General features: G+C 41.6%; 1 protein-coding gene across 3 annotated transcripts in view; it reads right to left on the bottom strand.

Moving 5' to 3' along the window:
* aagab (alpha and gamma adaptin binding protein) overlaps positions 1–25849 on the bottom strand; it is a 63566-nt gene that overhangs the window by 22011 nt on the left and 15706 nt on the right. For 2 of the 3 annotated variants that reach the window (XM_063066164.1, XM_063066165.1), the window contains exons 2-4: positions 18583–18744; positions 7424–7614; positions 5077–5173 (exon numbers count right to left, since the gene is read on the bottom strand). In XM_063066164.1, the coding sequence (XP_062922234.1) occupies positions 5077–5173; positions 7424–7614; positions 18583–18744 (450 nt within the window). The remainder of the gene's footprint in view (positions 1–5076; positions 5174–7423; positions 7615–18582; positions 18745–25849) is intronic. The other variant, XM_063066166.1, reaches the window with a different exon arrangement.

The following is a 25849-nucleotide window of genomic DNA, read 5'->3' as shown; positions in this document are numbered from 1 at the left end:
TGAGGTTTTAGAGAGGGTCTGATGAGGTTCACCAGGACTTTGCTTGAATTAAGAAAGTATTACTACAAGTGGACGTTGGACACACTTTAGTTCTTTTCTCTGGAGTGATGGAGGTTGGGGGGGGCGGGGGAAGCACCTGATAGTATATAAAACTATCAGTGTCATAAAGAGGGCAGAATGTAGAGTTTTTTACCCAAGGGTGGAAATGAAAATTACCCAAGACCATCGCTGTAAGAGGAGAGGGGGAAAAGTTTAAAGAACAAGAGTGACAAGTGGCTGAAATGGACACACAGGGGAGTTCATAGACACAGATATGAGAGGAACGTTTAAGAGCATGTTTTGACAGCCAGGCAACAGTAGAGAAAGAAGGGATATAGACATGTGTAGTTAATATGCAGTTTAAATTGACATTATGGTTGACACCGATATTATTAGCTAAAGGATCTGTTCCTGCACTGTACTGAATTTTCATTAGCCATTTTTTAAAAAAACAATGAATTTCTGAAGTGATTACATTTTCTATTTAAATAATTAAATGCTGCACCTAATTTGACTGTTCCAGTACATTACTGGTTGGCTTCCTATCCTTTACACTTCAGAAACAAGCTCATCCAGATTTCCTGTATCTTATCCTCCATGTAATTCATCAAATCAGTCCCAACTCCACTTAAATACACATGCCCCCAGTTTCAACACACCTCCAGTTTAAATTCAAAGGTCAAAGCAAATTTATTATCAATGTACATGTATGTCACCGTATGCAACCTTGAGATTCACTTTCCTATTCACAGTAAATATTAGAAACAAAATAGGATCAGTGAAAGGCCGTACCCAACAGGACAAACAACCAAATGTGCAAATGACAACAAACTGCAAACACAGGGTTGAAATGTCTAATAAAAGAGGGCATGCATTTACGATAAGAGGAAGTAATTTCAAAGGAGACATGAGGGGCAAGTTTTTTTTTAAACCACAGAGTGGTGGATGCCTAGAATGCACTGCCTGGGGTGGTAGAGGCAGGTACTGTACATTAGGAACTTTAAAAAAACATTTAAACAGGCACATGAATGTGAGGAAAATGGAAGGAATTGAATTGAATTGACTTTACTTCTCATATCCTTCATATACATGAGGACTAAAAATCTTTATGTTACATGTCCATCTAAGTATACAATGTGCAATCATAGTAATTTATAATAAATAGAACAGTCAATGTAACATAGAAATACACTCAAATCAGCGCGAGTTAATCAGTTTGATGGCCTGGTGGAAGAAGCTGTCCCGGAGCCTATTGGTCCTGGCTTTTATGCTGCGGTACCGTTTCCCGGATGGTAGCAGCTGGAACAGTTTGTGGTTGGGGTGATTCGGGTCCCCAGGGGTGATTCGGGTCCCCAGTGATCCTTCGGGCCCTTTATTCACACCTGTCTTTGTAAATGTCCTGAATCATGGGAGGTTCACAACTACAGATGCACTGGGCTGTCCTCACCATTCTCTGCAGAAAGAATCCTGAGATTAAGGGAGGTACAGTTTCTGTACCGGGCAGTGATGCAGCCAGTCAGGATGCTCTCAATTGTGCTCAATTTGATTACTAATTTAATTGGTTTAGCATAACATTATGAGCAGAAGGGCCTGTTCTAAGTTCTTTGTTCTAACCTTCAGCAAAAAGGCTAAGTAAAAAAATCTAATTATGAAGTATAGAGAGATGCATAGATTACAATGGTAGAATTTTTCCCTACATGAATGAGGCTGTATTTCTTAAAAATTTGTAGATATGGGTGCCTTCAATTTGGAGGGGAAAACAAATCTAATGTCTTGTCTAAGCTGAGATAGAGTATTGGTGTTATTGGCAGTGGACTAGGAATGTCCCCTGCCTGCCCACACACAATAAGTGAGTGGCTTAAAAGAAAAAAATTGTGTTCCTATTACAAAATGAGCTTTTCTCTTTTCCTTTGGTCCTTTCAGCTAACCACCAAAAGCTCAAGTGATTACCTTATTTGTGCTTGCATTTAAGACTTAAAGCACATTTATCATCTTAGATTTTCATGGCCACAGACAGCCACCAAACAAAGAAACAGCATGAAACTCATTCAAGAAAACATCAAACATCCAATGCATGAAAAAGAACAAATTGTGCAAACAGCAAAAAGCGAGCAAACACCACATAGAATATCAAACATTAAACCAGTAGCATTCAGCTTAGTTCAGTTCAGCACCGTGCCGTGCCGCTAGCCAATGCAGGCTTCACTGAAGCGCCCCAGTCCGCATCGATCATCTCAATCAAACTGCTCGAACACAGAAAAAGAGAAACCAGAATCCAGGAACTAATGCAACATAACCTCAAAGTTCCCCAAAATGGGTCCACAGCCTTGCCAATAAATCCTGGCAACGTGGATCCCAAGAATCGTGCACTTTCCTCCGAAGCAACTAGTAAGAGAGAGAAAGAAAGACTGGTTAAACGCAGGCAGACAGCGCCAAACACCCGCCTGTCCTCCACTCTTGTCCTCGAGAACTTCAACCTTGCTTGACACCTCAATCAGAGAGAAATAATGGAGTTGACCATGGACTTGCATCCTCAACACCCAAATCGGAGAGAAGCCATGGAGTTGATCATGGGCTCACGGCCCACCTCCAAGCAAAGTACATATTTTGCTTGAACATTCTGGGCCAGAGGGTTTAACACTTTTTTTAGTGCTTCTTTTATCTTTTATTTAAAAAGACAGGCAGATGCTCAAAACAGAAAATGAATTGCTTTCAGTAGTTTTGTGGGTTCCGAAGTGACTGCTGAGGCCAAATATGAATGCTTCTGCAGATGGGATAGATGGTGCCCAATAAACTTGGTGGTTTGTGAGTTGATATATTCCTTCTACCATTTGAGAAGCCCTCAAAGGGTTTTTGAGTGCTTCTGACGCATGGATGTAATACACTCCTCCTCCACTATGAGCAATCATGAGTCAGGGATTTTCAACATTCAATGGGGATGTTACATTTTTTCAAGAAAGCTATGGGCAATTTTTCAATTGGATTCCTCTCTCCACCTGGGAATCTCTTCCTGTGATAGAGCTTGGATAAAATGTCTGTTTGGGGAATTTCTGAATGTTATTGGATTATTAATGGATGTTGTCAATCCAAACACAGAAGAATTACTAATAGCATGGTCAAATATTCATTTAACTCTTGTGTATGATCCTCAAGATAAGTGGTGCCTTTCAACATGTGAGCACTACTTTCCTCTAAGTAGCAGTAATACATGTCCATAGTACTGGATGTGACAAAGTAATAGTATTCGGACATGATCCTCACCCTGATCTTGGCTAGAAATAAAAGCAAAGAAACAATGTTCAAATCACATTATGTTAGAAGGGATATGAAGTTAAAACTTATTTTTTTCTAATTTCCTTGTGTATGCCAAACATTGCTGAGTTTGTTCTGATGAGCAACAGTACTACCTCCAAATGGCCTTCCTTTACAGTGATTGATGTTTAGTGACAGTACTATAATTGAGGGACACGCACACAAAGTTTTGGAGGAACTCAGCAGATCCGACAGCATCTATAGAGAGGTATATACAGTCCATGTTCGGGCTGCAAAACTTCATCAGGACTGGGGAGAAAGGGGGAAAGAAGCCAGAGTAAGAAGTTGGGGGGGGGGAAGGAAAGGAGTACAAGCTGACAGATGATAGGTGAGGTGGAAGGTAGATGGGTGCATGGGAAGAGGGGATTAAGTAAGAAGCTGGGGGATGATAAGTGGAAGAGGTAAAAGGTTGAAGAAAAAGGAATCTGACAAGAGAGGGCAGTAAGCCAGAGGAGAAAGGGAAGGAGGTGGTGAAGGGCAGTTGAGGAGAAGTACAAGAAGGGAGCCAGAAGGAGGAATGGAAAAAAAGAGTAGTAAGAGGGGAGAAATTACCAGCAGTTATAGAATCAATGGTCATGCCAGCAAGTTGCAGGCTATCCAAATGGAATTTGAGTGTAGCCTCATCATGGCAGTGGAGTAGGCCATGGACCTCTATGTTCTATAATTAAAGTTACTCATATCTCAAGAGAGGTTGACTTCATTAGCACCAAACTGTGACAGGAATGTTCATGATCTTCAGGTGTCACAAGTAAGTGGCATTGGTGGCAATGTCTCCACCTACTTAGAAGTTTGCAATGATTCAGCATAACATCTAAAACTTTGACAAACTTTCATAGATGTACAGTGGAGAGTATCCTGACTGGTCGTATCGCTACCTGGTATGAACTCACTAATCCCCTTGAATAGAAAAGCCTAAAAAATGTAATGGATACGGTTCAGTACATCGTGAGTAAAGCCCTTTCCACTATGGAGCACATCTATACAGAGCACTATTGCAGGAAAACAGCATCCATCATCAAGGACCCTCACCATCCAAGCCACGCTCTCTTCTCACAGCTGCCATCAGGGATGAGTTACAGGAATCTCAGGAACCACACCACCCATGTTCAGGAACAGTTATTACCCCTCAATCATCACGCTCTGGAACCAGAGGGTATAATTTCACTCAACTTCACTTGCCCCATCAATGAACTGTTCCCACAAATTACAAACAAACTTTCAAGGGCTTTTCATCTCATGTTCTCAATATCTATTGTTTGTTTGTTTATTTATTTGTTATCTCTTTTATCCCCTTTCTTTCTTTATTTGCATTGTTTGTTATCTTTTGCACACTGGTTGTTCATCCTGCTGGGAGCATTCATTCTTTCATTGTGTTTCTTGTATTTATTGTGATTATCTGCAAAAAAAGAATCTCAGGGTTGTATATGGTGTACTTTGCTAATGAGTTTACTTTGAACAAAAAATAAGCTCAAAATATTCCCTCCAAACTAATCAAGTACCAAACTGTATAATGCATTCTATTCATTAAACTGTTTCCTTTTTGGGGAATAATATAAATACACACATACACACACACGCACGCACGCATCTCTAAATGACCTGTATGCAACCAAATCTTTCCAACAATTTCCAGCTCTCAATGTGGCGAGCCAGACTATAGTACAGATCATCAACTCAATATACCAAATTTGTAGTTAATGTCAAAAGTAGAAACCAAGCGAATACCATTGTCTGAAACCCTGTCACACACCAGAATCAAAACTTCAGGCGACCATTCCTGAGTTAGAGGAAGCCAAGTAGATACTTCATCAAGACCAGAACTCTGGGGGACAAAAGAACATTTCAAATTAATATCAAAAGGAAAACATGAAGAAATATTAAAATTGTCAATGTGTAAGAAATCCCTACACTTTTATCCCACCCAAACACAACTAATTTATTTTATTTTATTTAGAAATACAGCAAGGTATCAGGCCCTTCTGGTCCAACGAGCCCACTCCACCCAATTACACCCATTTGACCAATTAACCTATTAACCCGTATGTCTTTGGAATATGGGAAGAAACCAGAGCACCCAGCGGAAACCCATGCGATTACAGGGAGAACATACAAACTCCTTACATACAGGCGCAGTATTTAACACGAGTTGCTGGCACTGAAATAGCATTACGCTAACCGTGGCACTACCTTGCCACTTTAAATGGAATCCCACACCGATAGAACATAAGATACCCAGCTTAAAAGGAATCACTTCCTCTGATAAATTCAACGGAAACTGGGAAACTGCAATATTGTGCAGAGCGGTTCAAGAAAACTTTGTTGGGCAGCTTGATGGAAACAATAAAGTTGCTCTATGCTGTATTGTTTAGAGAAGTACCCACCATGGGATATAAATATTTGAACTCCCAACAACAACCAAAGTTAACAGCATCGAGTTTTCACCCAAGAACATCTTAAAAATGTGGAATTAGAATGATTTCTGAACGGTTTAGCCAATTTTTATTTTGTCATGTAAAGTGTGAGCATGGTGTAGCAGCAGGAGAATTATGCTTTAGAAGTGGAGCCTTACTGACAGAGGATACAAAGCTTTCATTGTGACTGAGGACAAACATATGCAAAAAGAACAACCTGTTTACTGTTCTCAATCAGATCACAAAATAGTAGAAGAGAAAATTTTCCAATTTCCTTCCATGTATAGAAAATTGATTTGGACAAAGAAGGGCATAAAGTACAAGTACACTCTTGACTCTAATCCTAATACTCTTGGCTATGACAGCAATCTGTTATTAGAGGTAACTAGGTTTACTTGATTGTTCAAGCTGTCTCAATTATTAAATCACGGTAGGTACTGGGAATCCTACCTGGTGAATTACTCAATCTGAACAAAGAAAACAGGAAGGGATTTATAACTGTTTTCCTGGGTATAGATAAATATATCCAGCAACACCCTCTTAAAAGTCCATGCTTAACAAAGATGTCATGAAACAGTTAGTGCAGATCGGAAGTGACATCTCCTTCTCGCTGACATCGGTATCGACACACTTCAAAGATACATGCTTGGCCAACTGCTCCACTCTCTTTACACTCAAGACTGTGCAGCTATGCATAGTTCAAATGACATCTATAAATTTGCTGATGACACAACTGTTGTTGGCAGAACCTCAAGTAGTGACAAGGAGGTATACAGGAGTGAGATAGATCAGCTGGTTGAGTGGTGTCACAAGAACAACCTTGCATTCAACATCAGTAAGACCAAGGAGCTGAGTATGGACTTCAGGAAGGGGAAGTCGATATGTCAGTGGTATTAAACCTGATTCTGATTCTGAGAGCACTATAGTCGATTTGGCTCCAGCTTTTGCAGTGAAAATGTTTGCTGACGTGTAATTGAGATTCACTAGAACAGGGGTTCCCAGTCTTTTTTATGCCAATGAGACTTACTATTAACCAAGGGATCTGTCGATCCCAAGTTGGGAACCCAGGCACTAGAAGGACAAAGAACCTGTGAGTACTGAGTAACCATAGAACAATGTGCTACCAAAGAGTCAATGCTTTCCGGAGAAGTTGGGAGAACATTGGCTAAAAAAAAAGTGGCAAAAAAAATCTAGCATATGTGAGTGAAATAATAATGTGGACTTTTTTTGTAAAACATCGGTGTTTAATTTAGCTGCTCACTAGTAACTTCACTAAATTTCCCCATGTGAATTCAAATGCCAGATTATAATACTGGCACTCAGTACATCTTAAGTAAGCAATATTGCACTGCAAAGGAGCCTAACTGTGGTCTAAGATTTAAACTAACTTTAAACATGGGTGGTTTAGTGGAAATGATTTGTACAGTTCAAGTTCAATTTATCACTTCTTTACACCTCCCACATTTTCACTGAAAATGGTCAAATGAAATTGGAGCTGCTTACACTTGCATTACAGAGTACAAATTGAGAAACTGCAATTTCAGTACTTTTGATTTGGCTTGCCGTCAACTGCTCCCTGATCCCTACACAGTACACAGGACACAAGTAATATTGTATCCTCAGAGGTAATAAAGATATAATAAGAACCAGATTTTCCTTACCGTTGTGCTGTCAAAGTAAATCACAAAGGCCTCCACCAAGTCAGCAATCTCCTTTGTCACTTTGAATTTGTCAGACACCACACACAGCTGAACAGTCGCAGTGTAATACTTGTTATCTATGGTCCATGGGTAGCATCGGACTACATTCCTGGGGCCAGTGTACTCTGGAATGTCATCGGCTCCAATAATGTCTAAAAATAGGAGATCAAAAATATTAAGAGAATTATTTACTGATTGTCAAGTTTAATCTGATACACAGTAGGGAAGAGGAAGAAGAACAAAGCCGAGGCTTTCCTGCTCAGCTTCAAACTTAATCCCTAATGCAGGGTGTTCCAAACTGGGGTCCACGGACCCCTTGATTAATGCCAAGCCTCCATGGCATAAAAAAGGTTGTGAACCCTTGCTCTACTGGAAAAAGACTTGCAGCTGATGAATACAATCACAATATGGATGCATCATCTGCCAACAGTTACCACCATCAAATCATACATATTGTGGCTAGGTGAATGTAGCCATCACATAATACCTCCAAGAATATAAGAGGAGAAATAACTGTTTGGAGGTTAGAAGAAAGTGAAGCCTAGGTTTATCAGAATACAAGATCATCCCTTTGGTACAGAGATGAAGTGGAATTTCTTTACCCAGAGAGTGGTGAATCTATGGAATTCATTGCCACAGATGTTTGTCATTGGGTATATTTAAATCAGAGGTTGATAGCTTCTTGATTCCTAAGGGTTTCAAAGGTTACAGGGAGAAGAAAGGAGAATGGGGTTGAGAGATGGAGCAGACCTAATGGGCCAAATGGCCTAATTCTATTCCTATGACTTATGCTCTAAAAATTAGACTCTCTCAATTTCAGCCATCAAAAGATAACACATTTTTTTCATCAAAGTTGCTGGTGAACACAGCAGGCCAGGCAGCATCTCTAGGAAGAGGTACAGTTGACATCTCAGGCCGAAACCCTTCGTCAGGACTAACTGATCTCTTACTAGCTCTTTCTTCAGTTAGTCCTGACGAAGGGTCTCGGCCTGAAACGTCGACTGTACCTCTTCCTAGAGATGCTGTCTGGCCTGCTGCATTCACCAGCAACTTTGATGTGTGTTGCTTGAGTTTCCAGCATCTGCAGAATTCCCCGTGTTTGCACATTTTTTCATGTTTGATTCAGCAGTTTTTGTCATTTTTGTAATTCAAGGAAAATTAAAATTGCATTTTTTTTTTAGTCAGCTAGTGGCAGTTTGCATTATATACTGTATAATTCAAAACTGGCTACAGTTGTATCAAGGCATAAATTCTTCGGGAATTTTATAGCTGCTGCAGTCAGTATTAGTTTTAATTTCTCACTTTGAAGAGGATGCTGAAGCACTAAATTACAGAGAACTATACAGAGATTTAGCAGTAAATAAGTAGTCCTGATGAAAGGTCTTGATCCAAAACGTCTACTGTACTCTTTTCCATAGATGTTGCATGGCCTGAGTTCCTCCAGCATTTTGGGTGAGTATTGCTTGGATTTCCAGTATCTGCAGATATTCTCTTGTTTGTGATAAGCAGCAAGACCATTCAGAATTGTTTCACCTACTATGATTTCATGCATTCAGGCTTGGAGATGCCAAAAACGTACAGGAATGAAACTGAAACTACTTCACTACTTTAACAAGTTGGAAACTATGAAGAATTTGAAGGTATTGATAATCATCTAGAATGCTATCTTTTGTCCCCATCAGACACTCAGCTCTCACCTGTGGTTCCAAGTAGTTATCTGCATGTAATAGCAGCCACACCAGGTACACGGCTTCAACAGGCAGGCCAAACCAGGTCAGGGTAATGGCAGGTGTCATACACTGGTGAAATAGGAACATGCTTGTCCTAGATTGCAAAGTCAGCTCCAGCAGACTGGGCAAATGAGATACTTTATGATCTACAGTGAAATCCAACGGCCAGGAAGGCAGTTCTGTAATGCTCCTTGGAGAACAAAGGGTGTGAAAAGGCACAGAAGAAATCATGGTCATCCACTGCAACCAGACCCCAGTAGTGACGTCTACTCATATCACTGGATCCAGACATCCGAGATCCGAGGTCGAGAGAGTTGAACTGCCCCCATGCAATGGTCTTTCCCCGTTAAAAACTCCTCTGCACAGGGTTCCTGTCATCATCAGATATGAAGGATAACCACCAGTAGTATTGGTAGTTTTATATGTTCTGTATTACATTTAAATGCATAATTGGTTACTCAGATAATTGGTAGTTTGTCTTTTTTTATACCTTTGTTACTGTTTCCACGAAACTTTGGTTATTTGGGCAGCCGATTAATTGGGGCAGAGTGTACTGATCCTGATGTAGCCCAATTAACTGGAACCCACTGTATACCTAATGACTTGACCTCCACATCCACTATGGTAATGAATTCCACAGATTCACCACCCTCCAGCAAAAGAAATTACTCCTCATCGTTATTCTAAAGGGACATCCTTCTATTCTAAGGCTATGCCCTTTGGTTCTAGACTCTTCCACTATAGGAAAGATCCTCTCCACTTCCACTCTATCTTGCCCTTTCAATATTCAATAGGTTTCAATGAAGAGCCCCCACCCATTCTTCTAAACTTTTGAACATATAGGCCCTGAGCCATTAAACACTCTTTATATATTAACCTTTTTATTTCTGGGATCATTTTTTCACGAATCTCCTCTGGACCCTCCCCAATGCCAGCACATCCCATCTTCGACAGGGGGTCCAAAACTGCTCACAGTATCCAAATGTGGTCAGACCAATGTCTTCATCATTATATAGAAACACAGAAAACCTACAGCACAATACAGGCCCTTTGGCCCACAAAGCTGTGCCGAACACGTCCCTACCTTAGAACTACCTAGGCTTTACCCATAGCCCTCTATTTTTTTTAAGCTCCATGTAGCCATCCAGGAGTCTCTTAAAAGGCCCTATCATTTTCGCCTCCACTACCCACGCCAGCAGCCCATTCCATGCACTCACCACTCTCTGCGTAACAAACATACCCCTGACATCTCCTCTGTACCTACTTCCAAGCACCTTAAAACTATGCCCTCTCGTACTAGCCATTTCAGCCCTGGGGAAAAGCCTTTGACTATCCACACGATCAATGCCTCTTAATATCTCGTACATCTCTATCAGGTCACCTCTCATCCTCCATCGCTCCAAGGAGAAAAGGCTGAGTTCACTCCACCTATTCTCAAAAGGCATGCTCCCCAATCCAGGCAATATTTTTGCTTTTATATTCTAAGCCTCAAATAAATAAGCAATACAAATAGATCAGTCAGCCTTTCAAAAATTATACTTAAAGGCACTCTAGGCAACAGATTCCTTTTCAAGACATGTAAGACACAAGTGCAATGACACATATCATGCTGTCAACAGGAGATTCCTGTACAGCCCACAGAAGGTTGGCAAAGCACCAATGGAACTTTCACAATACCTCACCATTTGTGCTTGTAAGGAATTGGAGCAGAGGTAGGGGATTCATAAAAACTCACAGAACTCTGCAGTTTTGACCAGGAAAAATGATTAGCTGCAGCTACGTGCATTTATGGACCAAGCAAAGATTTAAACAACATGGCAAATATAATCCTATATAACTGCTAGGAAGGAGAGGTAAATTGGGATTGTTGATAAAGACTACCAACAGAAGTTTTGGACAAGCAGAAGATTCATTCTTTTGTTATGTGCTGTGTCATATGACATGGACAATCATGGTTTTTCCATGAATGTGATCGTTCCTGGTAAATTTTTCTACACAAGTAGTTTGTCATTGCCTTATTTTGGGCAGTATCTTTACAAGACGGGTGACCCAAGCCACTATCAATACTCTTCAGAGATTGTCTGCCTGGCATCATTGATCACATAACCAGGACTTGTGATATGCATTAGCTGCTCATAAGACCACCCACCACCAGCTCCAATGGCTTCACATAACCCTAACTGGGGAGCTAAGCAGGGTGACCTGTAGGCTAGCGGAGGGAAGGAGCACCTTACACCTCCTTTGGTCAAGACGTATCTCCACCCCACCACCCAAAAAGCTGAAGGTAAAAGATGGAAAATGATTGGGAGAATAATTCCATAGATGAACATGGAAGATGCCAATAAGTTGAGGTAGAGATGCAGATAATATTATAAAGCAGACCATCTCTGTGAAGATGATATGTGGTTGGAAGCTTAATTTGGACTGAGCAAGATGCCTAGGGAGCAAACTGACTGACTTCAGTTAGAGAAAGGAATGGAAGTTAAGGTATCAAGTCCATGGCTGGCCCCAAGATGGTTATTTTCCTATCCATAATCCAATCAAAAATAGACATTAGACAAGGTCTATTTCAAGTGAAGTGATAAAGATGGAGAGAACATCACTGCACAGTGCCATGCCCCAATCGACAAAAAATATAGTGAAACTAAGCAAGGACAGTTCCAACAAGCGGCAATATGTTGATCACCCGCATCAAGGACTGCAGTAATTTGAGGAAACGAGGAATAATGCACCATATTGGTGACTTTATAAAGGTGTACAAGATGATAAGAGGCAAGTGGATACCAGAGACTTTTCCCAGGGTGGAAATGGCAAATACAAAGGGGCATAGTTTTAAGATGTTTGGAGAAAAGTATAGCAGAGACGACAGAGGCAAGTCCTTTATGCAGAGAATAGTGCCTGTATGAACACACCGCCACGGGTGGTGGTAGATGCAGATACACTAGAAGTATTTAAGAAATGCTTAGATAGGTGCATGGATGTTAGAAAAATGGTATTCTGTGGAGGAGGGAATGGTTAGATTGCTCTTAAGAGTACGTTAAAAGGTCAGCGCACAACATCAAGGGCTGAGCGGCCTGCACGGGGTTATAATGTTCTATGTTCTGTATCAGTGGTCCCCAACCTCCGGGCTGCGGACCGATACATTGCCGCGAAGAATGCAGTGGTACAGCGGTAGTCGGAACGCACCCAGCACACCTTTAAGAAAAAAGCCGAAATAAACAAGCTAATTAATTAGGTGCTGCCCTCCATGTAAATGTCAGCCCAGATCAGAGGTGGATCTGGGCCGACATTTACGTGCCGGGCAGCACCTAATTAATTAGCTTGTTTATTTCAGCTTTTTTCTTAAAGGTGTGCTGGGTGCGTTCCGACTACCGCTGCACCACTGTTCAATATAACACAATAGTTTGCACCTGGTTTAAATTCAGTACAGGAAAGTATGCATCATATTAGCAGGAGAAACCAGGCTTGAAATGAGTTTTGAGATATCATTAGAGTGAGAGCATTGTATAGCACAGAAACAGCCCCTTCAGCCCATCAAATCTACACCAATCATCATACCCATCTATACTAATGGCACCTGCCTGCATTACTTCCATATATCTATATGTCCTGCTCATTCAGCTACCTGGTTACTATTCTGGCCTCTAGAGGTGCAGTTCACGTTGTATAAACATCACTTCCTATAAGTACGCCTTTTTTTTTAATATATCACTTTCTGCGTGGGTTAATTTAGATTTTGCTTAAAAGCCCACTGTGTAGAAAGACATCCATCTCCATCCACTCTTTATTTACTCTTGAAACAGCAATATCCTTTCACAAGTAAGATCAAAACCTTGAAGGAAGTTTCCGACTTGGGTGATTTTTGAGAAGGTATTTAACTCCCTTCCTAGCTTTGTACACACACACTACAAGAGCTTCTTCTTCTTCATGTGCCTTGCGCATTATACGCTTGAGTGATCATGGCTCTCCACATTGAACGATCCCTCGCAGCGTCAATGATATCTCGCACACTTAGATTTGTTAGTTCTTTCACAGTGTCCACATATTTTCTTCTTTGCCTTCCTCTTCCACATTTCCCAGGTATATGGCCTTGTAATGTAAGGCATTCTATTTCTCCCTTTATGATGACATGGCCGAGGAATTTAAGTTTCCTCTCATTTAATGTTCTCATTAAAGATCTTTTTGTATGGGCACGTTGGAGTACTGTCTCAGTTACCCTAACTCTATATGATACTTTCAGCATTCTTCTAAGAAGCCACATTTCTGTTGCTTCTAAGTTTCTTTGGAGTTCTGGTGTTATAGTCCATGTTTCGGAAGCATACAGCAAGATTGACCAGATGTAACATTTTAGTAGCCTAAGCCTTGCTGTTATAGAAATGTGTCTGTTGGTAAAAATGGGTTTCATTTTTTGGAAGTTGGTTTTGGCAATGGCAATTCTTCTTTTTATTTCTACTTTACATCTAGCATCTTGTGATATAAAGCTACCAAGGTAGTTAAAGCTGGTCTTTTGTTCAATCTCTTGGTTACTACAGGTGCAGTAGAGTGAAAAGATAACTCATCTTCAAAGGCATCGCCTGCGGACTGGAGCCATATCTGAATGTCGTACGCTACAATGTCAGCTTCCAATCCGAGAAACATCGATCGCCGAGCGCTGGAAGTCAGGTCAGAAGATGATGCATTGACTGCACCTTTGCGACGCTCAAGCAAAACCACAATCAGCATAGCTGCAGCACGAGTCCACGCTAGAACTGAAGCGGCAAGAATGAGAGCAGCATATGCCAAGCAGGAAGTTGAATGTAAATGGAGAAAACTCATATAGACATGGAGAAAGCTAGTGTAGAGGCTACATTGAGTGCACTCAAGCAGGAGCGTGAAGCTGAGGCTGCAGAGGCAAAGGTGTATGAAGTAGCTGGTGGTCGTCTCTCTAGGATGATGACTGAAGAACCATTGGTGGAGGTCCTCAAATACGACATGGTTGCTCAACAGAGGATGAAATCAAAGCGGCAAAGATTGGAACCAGCTTCCTGTCATACTTCACCCAGTCCTCCTCCTGAACTTGCATCCTCCGCTTCACATTCAAATCCAAAGAAAGATGAGCCCTCTCAGCACAGAGAAACTGAACTGGGCAAAGGTTCATAGACAACAAAGGAAGTGCAGTGCATCACAAAGCAAGAAACTCTCCCAATCCAATGTTATCCGAGTGAACCTTTTTCTCTTTCTTGACTCTTAGGGGCTACTACTAGTTAGAAGATATATTAAGAGGGCACAACTCACTTCAGAGGTACCTCACTCAATCGTCATTCTAGGTGAACAGTGCGTCATCACTCTGCTCATCAAATATTACCACAAGCAAGTATGTCATCAAGGCTGACATCCTTGAAACAAGAACAGTTAGAAACTATGTGATAAGGATTTTAAGATTAGTCTCTGAGACTGCCCTTCTTTTGCCAAAGACTTAATGAAATGAGCATCTGACTTTTAGCTTCAGTAGTTAAGTTGACATCCCATGACTGCCAGGTAGGGAGTGTTGTGGCCTCTACAGGCACAGTTCATTTTGTATGAGCATCACTTCTGAAAGCAAGTCGCTTTTTAAAATCATTTCCTGCATAGGTTAATTTGGATTTCAACTTGAAGCACAAAGTGGAAAGACTCTATCTCTATCCTTTCTTTATCTGCCCTTGAATCAGAAAAATCTTTTCACAAAAAAAGATCTCATTAGAAACACTAAAGAAAGCTTCCAGTTTAGATGATTTTTCTAGCTTTACTTACACACACACACACACACACACACCCCCACCCACCCACCCACCCAGTCAGGGTAGTAGAGACACTGTTCCAGCCTCTAGCAGTCCGTTACAGGTAACAACTACTCCTTGTGTGAAAAATTTACTTCTCAATTCCCTCTAACCTCCCATCCTCTCAACTTAAACCCATGCCCTCTAGTTTTCATCTTTGACCAAATGTAGTACATTAATTACATGACAAATGAGGAACAATTAGGCAAAGTAACAAAAGGTGCACACCACACTGGTGTCCAGTACCACTCAGAATATTAAGTGAAAACTAGAGGCCAGAATTCACTGGTTTCATTTTTGCCTCAAGAACTGAATAAAGACAACAAAAGAGGCAAAGTAGATGAGCCAAAATAATAACCTTGGAATAGCGCAATTTAATGTGTCAATCCCTTTTCAGGTAGCAGGGTGAAGATACGTCTCTACCAAAGGTGGTAAGTCACTCTTTCCCCCTCTGCTAGCCTGCAGGTCACCCTTGGACAAGATGTAACACCTGCTTAGCACCCCCCAACCCTGATTAGGTCACATGAAGCAATGGGAGTGGGTGGTCGTACGAGCCGCCGGTGCATATCACAAGTCCTGGTTATGCCACCACTGATGCCAGACAGACAAACTCTGAAGAGCGTTGATAATGGCTGGGGTCACCCGTCTTGTAAAGACACAGCCCAAAGGCAATGGCAAATCACTTCTGCAGAAAAATTTGCCAAGAACAATAATGGTCAAAAGACAATAATCACTCACATCATATGGCACTGCACATAACGATGATAATGAATCCCTAACAGAACATTGTCAGTTATAAAGTATCTCAAACACTCACAGAAGAATTCATATAGAGTTTTCACGTTCTTTCCGGTAAGGGGGGAAGGCGTTTCATGCCAGGAGCATCACGAATACCTTAAATTTTACTGGGTTTTACTTTCTTTACAATTGTGTTTTTAATATTTCTAGTGTACAATTAGTTACTTGGGAAGAGTGAACCTTAGCACCATGAACCCTGTTTGGTTATTCAATGAGTATTCCCAGCTATAGACCCATTAGAGAATCTCTTTACAAAACTGTATCGTGATGACAATGAACATAAACTGAGACTTTATTTCATGCCTGCTGTAAATTTTTCATTCTAGTAATATGCAAAGCTTTTCAAAGTGGTAGCCCTGGAGTTATTATAGGCTTTCAAGTATCTCCGTTCATTGACGTATTTGTATCAGATTTTGCTTGCGTTCATACCATTCTTTGAAATTACTGGGTAATTCAAATTTTTGAACAAATGAATTTGCTGTACACAACCAACTGTGCACAGTTGCTGTGGACTTCTGGAAGTTAGAGACCCATGGATGTACATCAATTTACAGAAGACAATTCACAAATCAGCTTTTAAAAATAATATTTATGAAGCAGGGGATGTACTGGCATTGGAGAGGTTCCAGAGGAGGTTCATGAGAATGATCCTGAGAATGAGAGTGTTAGCAAACAAACAGCGTTTGATGGCTCAGGACCTGTACTTGCTGAAGTTCAGAAGAATGGTGGGGGGGCGTGGTTCTCACTGAAACCTATTGAATATTGAAAGACCCAGACAGATGAAACATGGAGAGGATGTTTCCTATAGAGAGGGAGTCTAGGACCAGAGGACCAGAGGACACAGCCTTAGAATAGAAAGGCATCCCTTTAGAAAAGATGAATTTCTTTAGCCAGACAACTGCGGAGGCCAAGTACTGGGTATACTTAAAGCGGAGATTGATAGCTTCTTGATTAGTAAAAGCATCAAAGGTTATGGAGAGAAAGCAAGATAATGGGGTTGACAGGGATAATGGATTGGTGGAGCAAATATGATGGGCCGAATGGCCTAATTCTGCTCCATTGTCTTATGCTCCACCATCCAAAACTACAGTAATACATCTCCAACCCAGAAAAGGCTAAAGATCACTGTATCTCAAACCCTCTCTTTTTTTTTTTATGAGGTTGATATTACTGGACAGCTTCCAAAGGGATCTTCTCTATACTATAACTCCCTTCACATGCCAAATCTACTTTGGTCTCTCTAGTAGCAATGAATGACTACATAATGCAAAGCCATGAAGAGGACACCTGAGATGTCAAAGGATAGATTCTCCAGACCTGCAGTGGTGACCTGAATAATGAGAGGAGAAATTATACCATCCCTAGGTGAGTCTAAACAGTAGCCACTGCCTGTAAGGAGTTTGTACATTTTCCACATGACCCCCCCACAGGTTTCCTCTGAGAGCTCCGGTTTCCTTCCCAAGTACAAAGACATACTGGTTAGTAGGTTAATTGGTCATCGCAATTCATCCCATGGTTAAGTTAAGATTAAGTCAGGGGATTGCTGGGTGGCATGCCTTGAAAGGCTGGAACGGCCTATTCCAAGCTGTACCTCAAAGGATAAATATACCAGGAAACTTCTGAAAGCATCCTCCTAGAGGTTATGAGTTAAGGGTGAAAGATGAAATGTTTAAGGGGAACATGAGGAAAATTTTCTTCAGTCAGACGGCCTTGAGAGAATGGAATGAGCTGCCAGTGCAAGTGGTGCATGAGAGCTCCATTTCAACATTCAAGGGAAGTTTGGATAGGTACATGGATGGTAGGGGTATAGAAGGCTATGATCCCAGTACACATTGATGGGAGTAGGCAGTTTAAATGGTTCGGCATGGCCTAGATGGGCTGAAGGGCCTGTTTATGTGCTGTACTGTGCTATGAGGGATTGAATTTAAGAGCAGGGAAGTTATGCTGCAACTGTACAGGGTACAGGCGAGGCTGCACCTGGAGTGCTGCATGCAGTTCTGGTCTCCTCACTTGAAGACGATGCAGAGGAGGTTCACCAGGTTAATTCCAGAGATGAGGGGGTTAGACTATGAGGAGAGATTGAGTCACCTGGGACTGTACTTGCTGGAATTCAGAAGAATGAGAGGAGATCTTATAGAAACGTATAAAATTATGGAAGGGGTAGATAAGATAGAGGCAGGGAAGTTGTTTCCACTGGTAGGTGAGACTAGAACTAGAGGACATAGCCTCAAGATTTGGGGGGTGTAGATTTAGGGCAGAGATGAGGGGGGACTGCTTTTCCCAGAGAGTGGTGAATCTGTGTAATTCTCTCCCCAATGAAGCAGTGGAGGCTACCTCAGTAAATATATTTAAGACAAGGTTGGTTAGATTTTTGCATAGTAGGGGAATTAAGTGATATGGGGAGAAGGCAGGTAGGTGGAGATGTGTCTATGGCCAGACCAGCCATGACCTTATTGAACGGCAGAGCAGGCTCGACGGACCAGATGGCCTACTGCTGCTCTATGACTTGTAGCTGCTGATATTCTGCACCAGTGCTTGTGAGAGACGTCCCAAGGACAGAGCATTGATTCTGTTGTACTAATGCTTAGGAATAGCTAAACTCTGGCCAATAGACCCTCATAATGCAACACACAAAGGCTAGGGAACCCAATGCTATTCTACATGCTAATTAGTCCTTTGTAACTGCACACTCAAAAGTTCCCCTTAGACCAGATTCCTGCATGTGCAGTATTTATTTATTGCCATGTCACACAGCAACCCCTGATTTAACCCAATTTACAATGACAAATTAACCTACCAACTTGTACGTCTTTGGACTGTGGGAGGAAACCGGAGCACCCGATGGAAAACCATGCTGTCATGGAGAGTACGTACAGATTCCTTACTGACAGCAGTGGGAGTTGAACCCAGGTTGTTGGTTCTGTAAAGCATTGTGCTAACCATGTTACCGTGCCGCCCCCTGCAAGATACAGGCTTGTTAAAAAAGAACACGAGAATTCCTGAATGGTGCAATATGCACACTACAAGACACTGGCTTTATAAAATAAAGTTAGAGTTGATTTAAATTTTATATGCAGTCGTGAAACCTCATAATATGAAGCAGAGATCAATGCTCTCCAGAAAAACATAAACACAAGAGATTCTGCAGGAAAAAAAACATAATTGCTTTTATAGGAGGCAAAAAAAATCAGGAGAAAACAATTAGCAATAAGAGAATATAAAACTAAAAAAGCTCCTAGTATTATTATTGGACACAGCAGTATAAGAGGATAAAATTGCACTGCATCTAGGAAATCCCTAGTGGTAGAGTTGTAAGAAAAATGTATAGCAGAATGGGTTTTAATCTTGCTTGAGGGATGTTTTAATGCAATCATTAACAACATGTAAATACAAGAAACTACATTCACTCTTGTACAGTCAGTAAAAGGCCATTTCCAGCAGCAAAATTCAAAACTGGCAGATGGTGACAGATGGTGAGAGAGGGAAACAATGTGGTGGAGAAAAGCAGGGATAAAAGGGGAGCACCCTGGTATGATTGTGGCAGATTTTCTTTCTACCTCTTGACCTTTGTCTTCTTAATCATGATTTCTCACAACCCTCTCTCCAAAACCCACAATAACGAGCTTGAAATAATGCAATGTAAATCACTATTTCATAACAAAGCTATCTTAAAAACATTCAGTCTGCATTACAAACCAGAGACATCAAAGAGATCACCGAGCTCTAAAGTGAAACATGAGGTGCTGCGGTTAAAGATTTTCTTTCTTTGTGAAGCTTAAATGATCTTTCAGAAGTTAACTGTCAATATTTGGAAAATGTTACTTGGGCAGAAAGCTGGAAAATTACTGCTTTATGTAGACATCTGGATTCTACTGAGTAAGCTGCAGAGTCATTCAGTCTAAATATACGTCACCTAATTATTTTTTTAATTAAATACTGAAAATGAAAGTTAATATTTTCTTTGTAGTTTCTTAATGAGGCAAGAAAAAAAAATAGCTAAACAATTATAATTCAGGACCCAAAATGAAAAGAAAATGGTGGCTACAAATTGGAAAAATACATATTGGAATTTTGCAGGTAATCAGTCCATAATCTATGAACAGTCAATGCTTCAGGCTGAGACCCTTCATCAGGACTGGAAAGGAAGGGGGAAGATGTCTGAATAAAAAGGTGGGAGGAGGGGACAGAAGACAAGCTAGAAGGCGATGGGCGAAGCCAGATGGAGGTGGGGGAGGGGTGAAGGGAGAATGAAGTGAGAAGCTGTGAAGTGATAGGTGATAACGGGCTGGAGAAGAAGGAATCTGATAGGAAAGGATAGACAGAAGAGGTAAATGACTGGAGTGGGAAGGGGGAGGGTAAAAATTACTGGCAGTTGGGGAAATCAATGCTCATTTTAACAGGTTGGAGGCTACCCAGAGGGAATATGACGTGTCGCTCATCCAAGATGAGAGTGGCCTCAATGTGGCGGAAGAGGAGTCCATGTCGGAATGGGAATAGGGGGAAAATAATTTAAATGGTTGGCCAGTGAGGAATCCTGTTTTATTGTGGATGGAGCGAAGGTGCTCAACAAAGCAGAACCCCAATCTACGTCAGTTCTCAACAATATAGAGGACGCAGCATTGGGAGCACTGGATACAGTAGACAACCCCAAAAGATTCGCAGGTGAAGTGTGCCTCAACTGGAAGAACTATTTGGGGCACTAAATGGTCCATAAAACCGTAAGACATAGAAGCTGAAATAGGCCATTTGGCATATCAAGTCTGCTCCGCCATTCAATCATGGTTGATCCTTTCTTTCCCCCTCCTTAACCCCAGTTCCCAGCCTTCTCCCCATAATCTTTGATGCTATGTCCAGTCAAGAACCTATCAATCTCTGCCTTAAATACACCCAACGACCTGGACTCCACAGCTGCATGTGGTAACATATTCCACAAAATCACCAACCTCTGGCTAAAGTAATAACTCTACATCTCTGTTTTAAAGGAACGCCCCTCTGTTTTGAGGCTGTGCCCTCTTGTCCTAGACTCTCCCATCATGGGAAACATCCTTTCCACATCTACTCTGACTAGGCCTTTCAACATTTGAAAGGTTTCAATGAGATCCCCCATCATCCTTCTAAGTTCCAGTGAGTACAGATCCAGAGCCATCAAACATTCCTCATATGATAACCTTTTCATTCCTGGAATCATCCTTGTGAACTTCCTTTGAACCCTCTCCGAGGCTAGCACATCTTTTCTTAGATGAAGAGCCCAAATCTGATCACAAAACTCAAGGTGAGGCTTCACCAGAGCCTTATAAAGCCACAGCATCACATCCATGCTCTTGTATTCAAGACCTCTTGAAATGAATGTTAACATTGTATTTGCCTTCCTCACCACCGATTCGACCTGCAAGTTAACCTTTCGAGTGTTCTGCACAAGGACTCCCAAGTCCCTTTGCATCTCAGATTTTTGGATTTTCTCCCCTTTTAGAAAATAGTCTAGACATTTATTTCTACTACCAAAGTGCATGACCATGCATTTACCAACATTGTATTTCATTTTTGCCACTTTCTTGCCCATTCCCCTAATCTGTCTAAGTCCGCAGTCTATCTGTTTCCTCAACACTATCCGCCCCTCCACCAATCTTCATATCATCTACAAACTTGTCAACAGAACCATCTATTCCATCAACGAAATCATTGATGTACAGCATAAAAAGCAGCGGTCCCAACACTGGCCCCTACGGAACACCACTAGTCACTGGCAGCCAAGCAGACAAGGATCCTTTTATCCCCACTAATTGCCTCCTGCCAACCAGCCAATGCTCTAACCATGTTATGCTCTAACCAGTACTGATGAAAGGTCTCAGCCCAAAACGACTTTTTATTCATTTCCATAGCAAAACAACTCCTTTCCTCCTTCCCACCTATGCCAACACACAGCCAGGTCTCCAGTTTCCAGTCCATCCATCAGGATTCGATTTCTGGTCTTACAATCAACCACTGAGCTTCGACCTTTAGTATCAACTAATGGATTAGCCAACAACAGGACCCTGAGCTCCACGCACGTTGACTAACTGACTTTCATGTCTCCTGTTCATACGGACATCCGATCTCGAAACCCACTGACCCGAGACAACCCAAAACCCATATCACTGCCCTTTGAGCCGCCTTCTTTTCTATGACTAACTTAAAGCTTACCAAATTGTGGTCATTGTTTGCACTGGGTTTCACTCCAGTCACTTCCACCACTTGCATTTCTCATTCCCTAAAATGTGGAATTTAAATTTAAGTAGCAACCACAACTCAAGACATTAACACTGGAATAAACAGATGTGTTTACAATTTTGCATTAAAAGGTACATTCTTCTAATTTAGTAGATGAACTAATCTAGTTGAGTTAATTGATTGTGGCTAGATGTCAACAATGGTATGAGTGGGCAGCTCTAATGCGAATGTTTGAGGGGAGTAATTACCTACCCCTAGATGAACAGTACCACTGGATTTTTCAATTTAATCTCAACGGGTAACCAAGTTTTATGGAACAGCTTCTTCCCCCCACCATCAGATCTCCGAATGACAATGAACCAACCCATGAACACAGCCTCATTATTTTTTTGCTCTCTTTTTGACCTTCTTATTTAAATTTATATATTATATAAAGTTGGGAGGCGGGGTGGAGGTACATCTCTACCGAAGGAGGTGTAAGGCACTCCTTCCCTCCGCTAGCTTGCAGGTCACCCTTGAGCAAGGTGTAGCACCTGCTCAGCTCCACCCCGCCCCCCGCCACCTAGATGGTCACATGAGCAGCTGGTGCATATCACAAGTCCTGGTTACATGACCACTGATGCCAGGCATACAATCTCTGAAGAGTATTGATAATGGCTAGGGTCACCAGTCTTGAAAAGACACTGCCCAGAAGAACGCAAAGGCAAATTATTTCTGTAGAAAAATTTGCCAAGAACAATCAAGGTCACGGATACCATGATTGCCCACATTACATGGCATGGCACATAACGACGATGATGTATACAATATATCTTCGGTACCAGCCTCCGTAGTGTCCAAGACTTCTTCAAAGAGCAGTGCCTCAGAAAAGACCCCCATCACCTAGAACATGCCCTCTTCTTATTGTTACCATCAAAGAAGAGATAGAGAAGCCTGAAGACACACACTCAGCAATTCAGGAACAGCTTCTTTGCCTCTCCCATCTGATTCCCAAATGGACATTGAACTCACAAACACCTCCTCACTTTTTTTTAAGTCACGGACAAGAGAAAGTCTGCAGATACTGTTTTTTAAAAATATTATTTGTTTAGCACTATTTAAATCTATTTATTATACATATATATACTTAATGTAATTGATATACTTATTTTTTTTCTTTCTGTATTATGTATTGCATTGAACTGCTGCTGCTGCTGCTAAGTTACCAAATTTCACAACACATGCCGGTGATAATAAACTTGATTCTGAAAAATATTTCTTATTGTAAATTATAGTTTTTTTGTATTGCACCATACTGCTACTGCAAAACAAATTTCACAAAATATGCCAGTGATATTAAATGTGATTCTGATCTCTTCCACATTACTCTTTAATATCGCGATGAAGTAACTGCACAGTTTGTTCCACACACTTATTTCCACTGTGCTTTTGCCACAGAACTTAAAATTAATCGGTTTTTGTTGTCAGATTAGTTTCAGATATCAACAAAATTTAACTAAAAATTTTCCAAGTAGTCATAAAGCGAGAAATTCCATCAAGGCAGTTTTGCTAAATGACTAATCTAAGTAGGTATATAATTTTCTAAATTACTTCAAAGTATGGCAAGGTGCTGTATTTAATATGGGTCTGCAATCTACAAGTCTCCATAGCCACCTTGTGGAACTTAAGCAGAACAGTATAGGCAGTATCATTCAGGTGAACTGGGTTTGAAATTCATCTGAAGCAACACATTAAACAACATGAACACAGTGAGGCTGTGGTGCAGAGTCACTCCTCAATTCTTTCCTGAACATTTCCACTTTTAAAAAAGGATATTCAAAACATTTTTGCCTATTTTGGAACACTTGAATATTTTTCCATACTCAAAAAAATGGTTAACAATGTATAAACCCAAGAGATTCGGCAGATGCTGGAAATCCAGAGAAACACATAGAAAAAGCTGGAGGAACTCAGCGGATCAGGCAGCATCTATGGAGAGGAATAAACAGCCAGTAAAGCTTAAATTGGATTAAGACCACAAGTGAAGTTTGGGTGAACGATTCAGGAATAGCTTCTTCTCTGCCATCAGATTTCTGAGTGGCCATCGAACCCATGAACATTTTTTTCTCTTTGTGCACTACTTAACTTTTTTAATAAATATATACTTCTCACTGTAAATGACAGCTTTTTATTATGTATTTCAATATACTGCTGCATAACAACAAATTTCATGACATATGCCAGTAATATTAAACCAGATTCTGATTCTGAATCTAGAAGTTACATGCAGCAATGGGTTAGCACATTTTCCCCTCACTTTGCAGACCCAAAGTTTAGAATCATGGGGTCATACAGCATCGGAACAGGCTCTTCATGCCCACAGCTGGCTCATGCCACAGATGTTACTCAGTGAGCTGATAACATCTGCCATTTGAGAATTGCCCTCTAAAACCTTTTCCATTCCATGCACTATGTTGTGTTAAATTCTGTTATGTTCCGTTCTGCTGAGCATTGTGGGTTTGCTATGTTGGCACCGGAATATGTGGTGCAACAATAACATCACACTCAATGTCAGCAAGAAAAAGGAACTAATTGTAGACTTAAGGAAAATGAAATTTGGAGAACACAAACTGGTCCTCACTGAGGGATCAGTGGTGGAAAAGGTGAGCAGCCTCAGGTCCCTGAGTGCCCTCAGAGGATCTAACCTGGTCCCAACACACTGATGTAATCACAACGAGGCATACTAACAGCTATACTACATACATCAAAGTTGCTGGTGAACGCAGCAGGCCAAGCAGCATCTATAGGAAGAGGCGCAGTTGACGTTTCAGGCCGAGACCCTTCGTCAGGACTAACTGAAGGAAGAGTGAGTAAGGGATTTGAAAGCTGGAGGGGGAGGGGGAGATGCAAAATGATAGGAGAAGACAGGAGGGGGAGGGATAGAGCCGAGAGCTGGACAGGTGATAGGCAAAAGGGGATACGAGAGGATCATGGGACAGGAGGCCTAGGGAGAAAGACGGGGGGGGGTGACCCAGAGGATGGGCAAGAGGTATATTCAGAGGGACAGAGGGAGAAAAAGGAGAGTGAGAGAAAGAATGTGTGCATAAAAAGGAGTAACCTTCTCCCTCCTGGCACTTATCCGTGTAAGCGGAACAAGTGCTACACATGCCCTTACACTTCCTCCCTTACCACCATTCAGGGCCCCAAACAGTCCTTCCAGGTGAGGCATCACTTCACCTGTGAGTTGACTGGGGTGATATACTGCGTCCGGTGCTCCCGATGTGGCCTTTTATATATTGGTGAGACCCGACGCAGACTGGGAGACCGCTTTGCTGAACATCTACGCTCTGTCCGCCAGAGAAAGCAGGATCTCCCAGTGGCCACACATTTTAACTCCACATCCCATTCCCATTCTGACATGTCTATCCACGGCCTCCTCTACTGTAGAGAGGAAGCCACACTCAGGTTGGAGGAACAACACCTTATATTCCGTCTGGGTAGCCTCCAACCTGATGGCATGAACATTGACTTCTCTAACTTCCGCTAGGCCCCACCTCCCCCTCGTACCCCAGCTGTTACTCCTTTTTATGCACACATTCTTTCTCTCACTCTCCTTTTTCTCCCTCTGTCCCTCTGAATATACCTCTTGCCCATCCTCTGGGTCACCCCCCCCCGTCTTTCTCCCTAGGCCTCCTGTCCCATGATCCTCTCGTATCCCCTTTTACCTATCACCTGTCCAGCTCTCGGCTCTATCCCTCCCCCTCCTGTCTTCTCCTATCATTTTGCATCTCCCCCTCCCCCTCCAGCTTTCAAATCCCTTACTCACTCTTCCTTCAGTTAGTCCTGACGAAGGGTCTCGGCCTGAAACGTCGACTGCG

The sequence above is a fragment of the Mobula hypostoma genome, chromosome 13, assembly GCF_963921235.1.
Source record: "Mobula hypostoma chromosome 13, sMobHyp1.1, whole genome shotgun sequence".
Lineage (NCBI taxonomy): Eukaryota > Metazoa > Chordata > Chondrichthyes > Myliobatiformes > Myliobatidae > Mobula > Mobula hypostoma.
The sequence above is the reverse complement of the archived record's forward strand: the minus strand, read 5'-3'. Positions and strand labels throughout refer to the sequence as shown.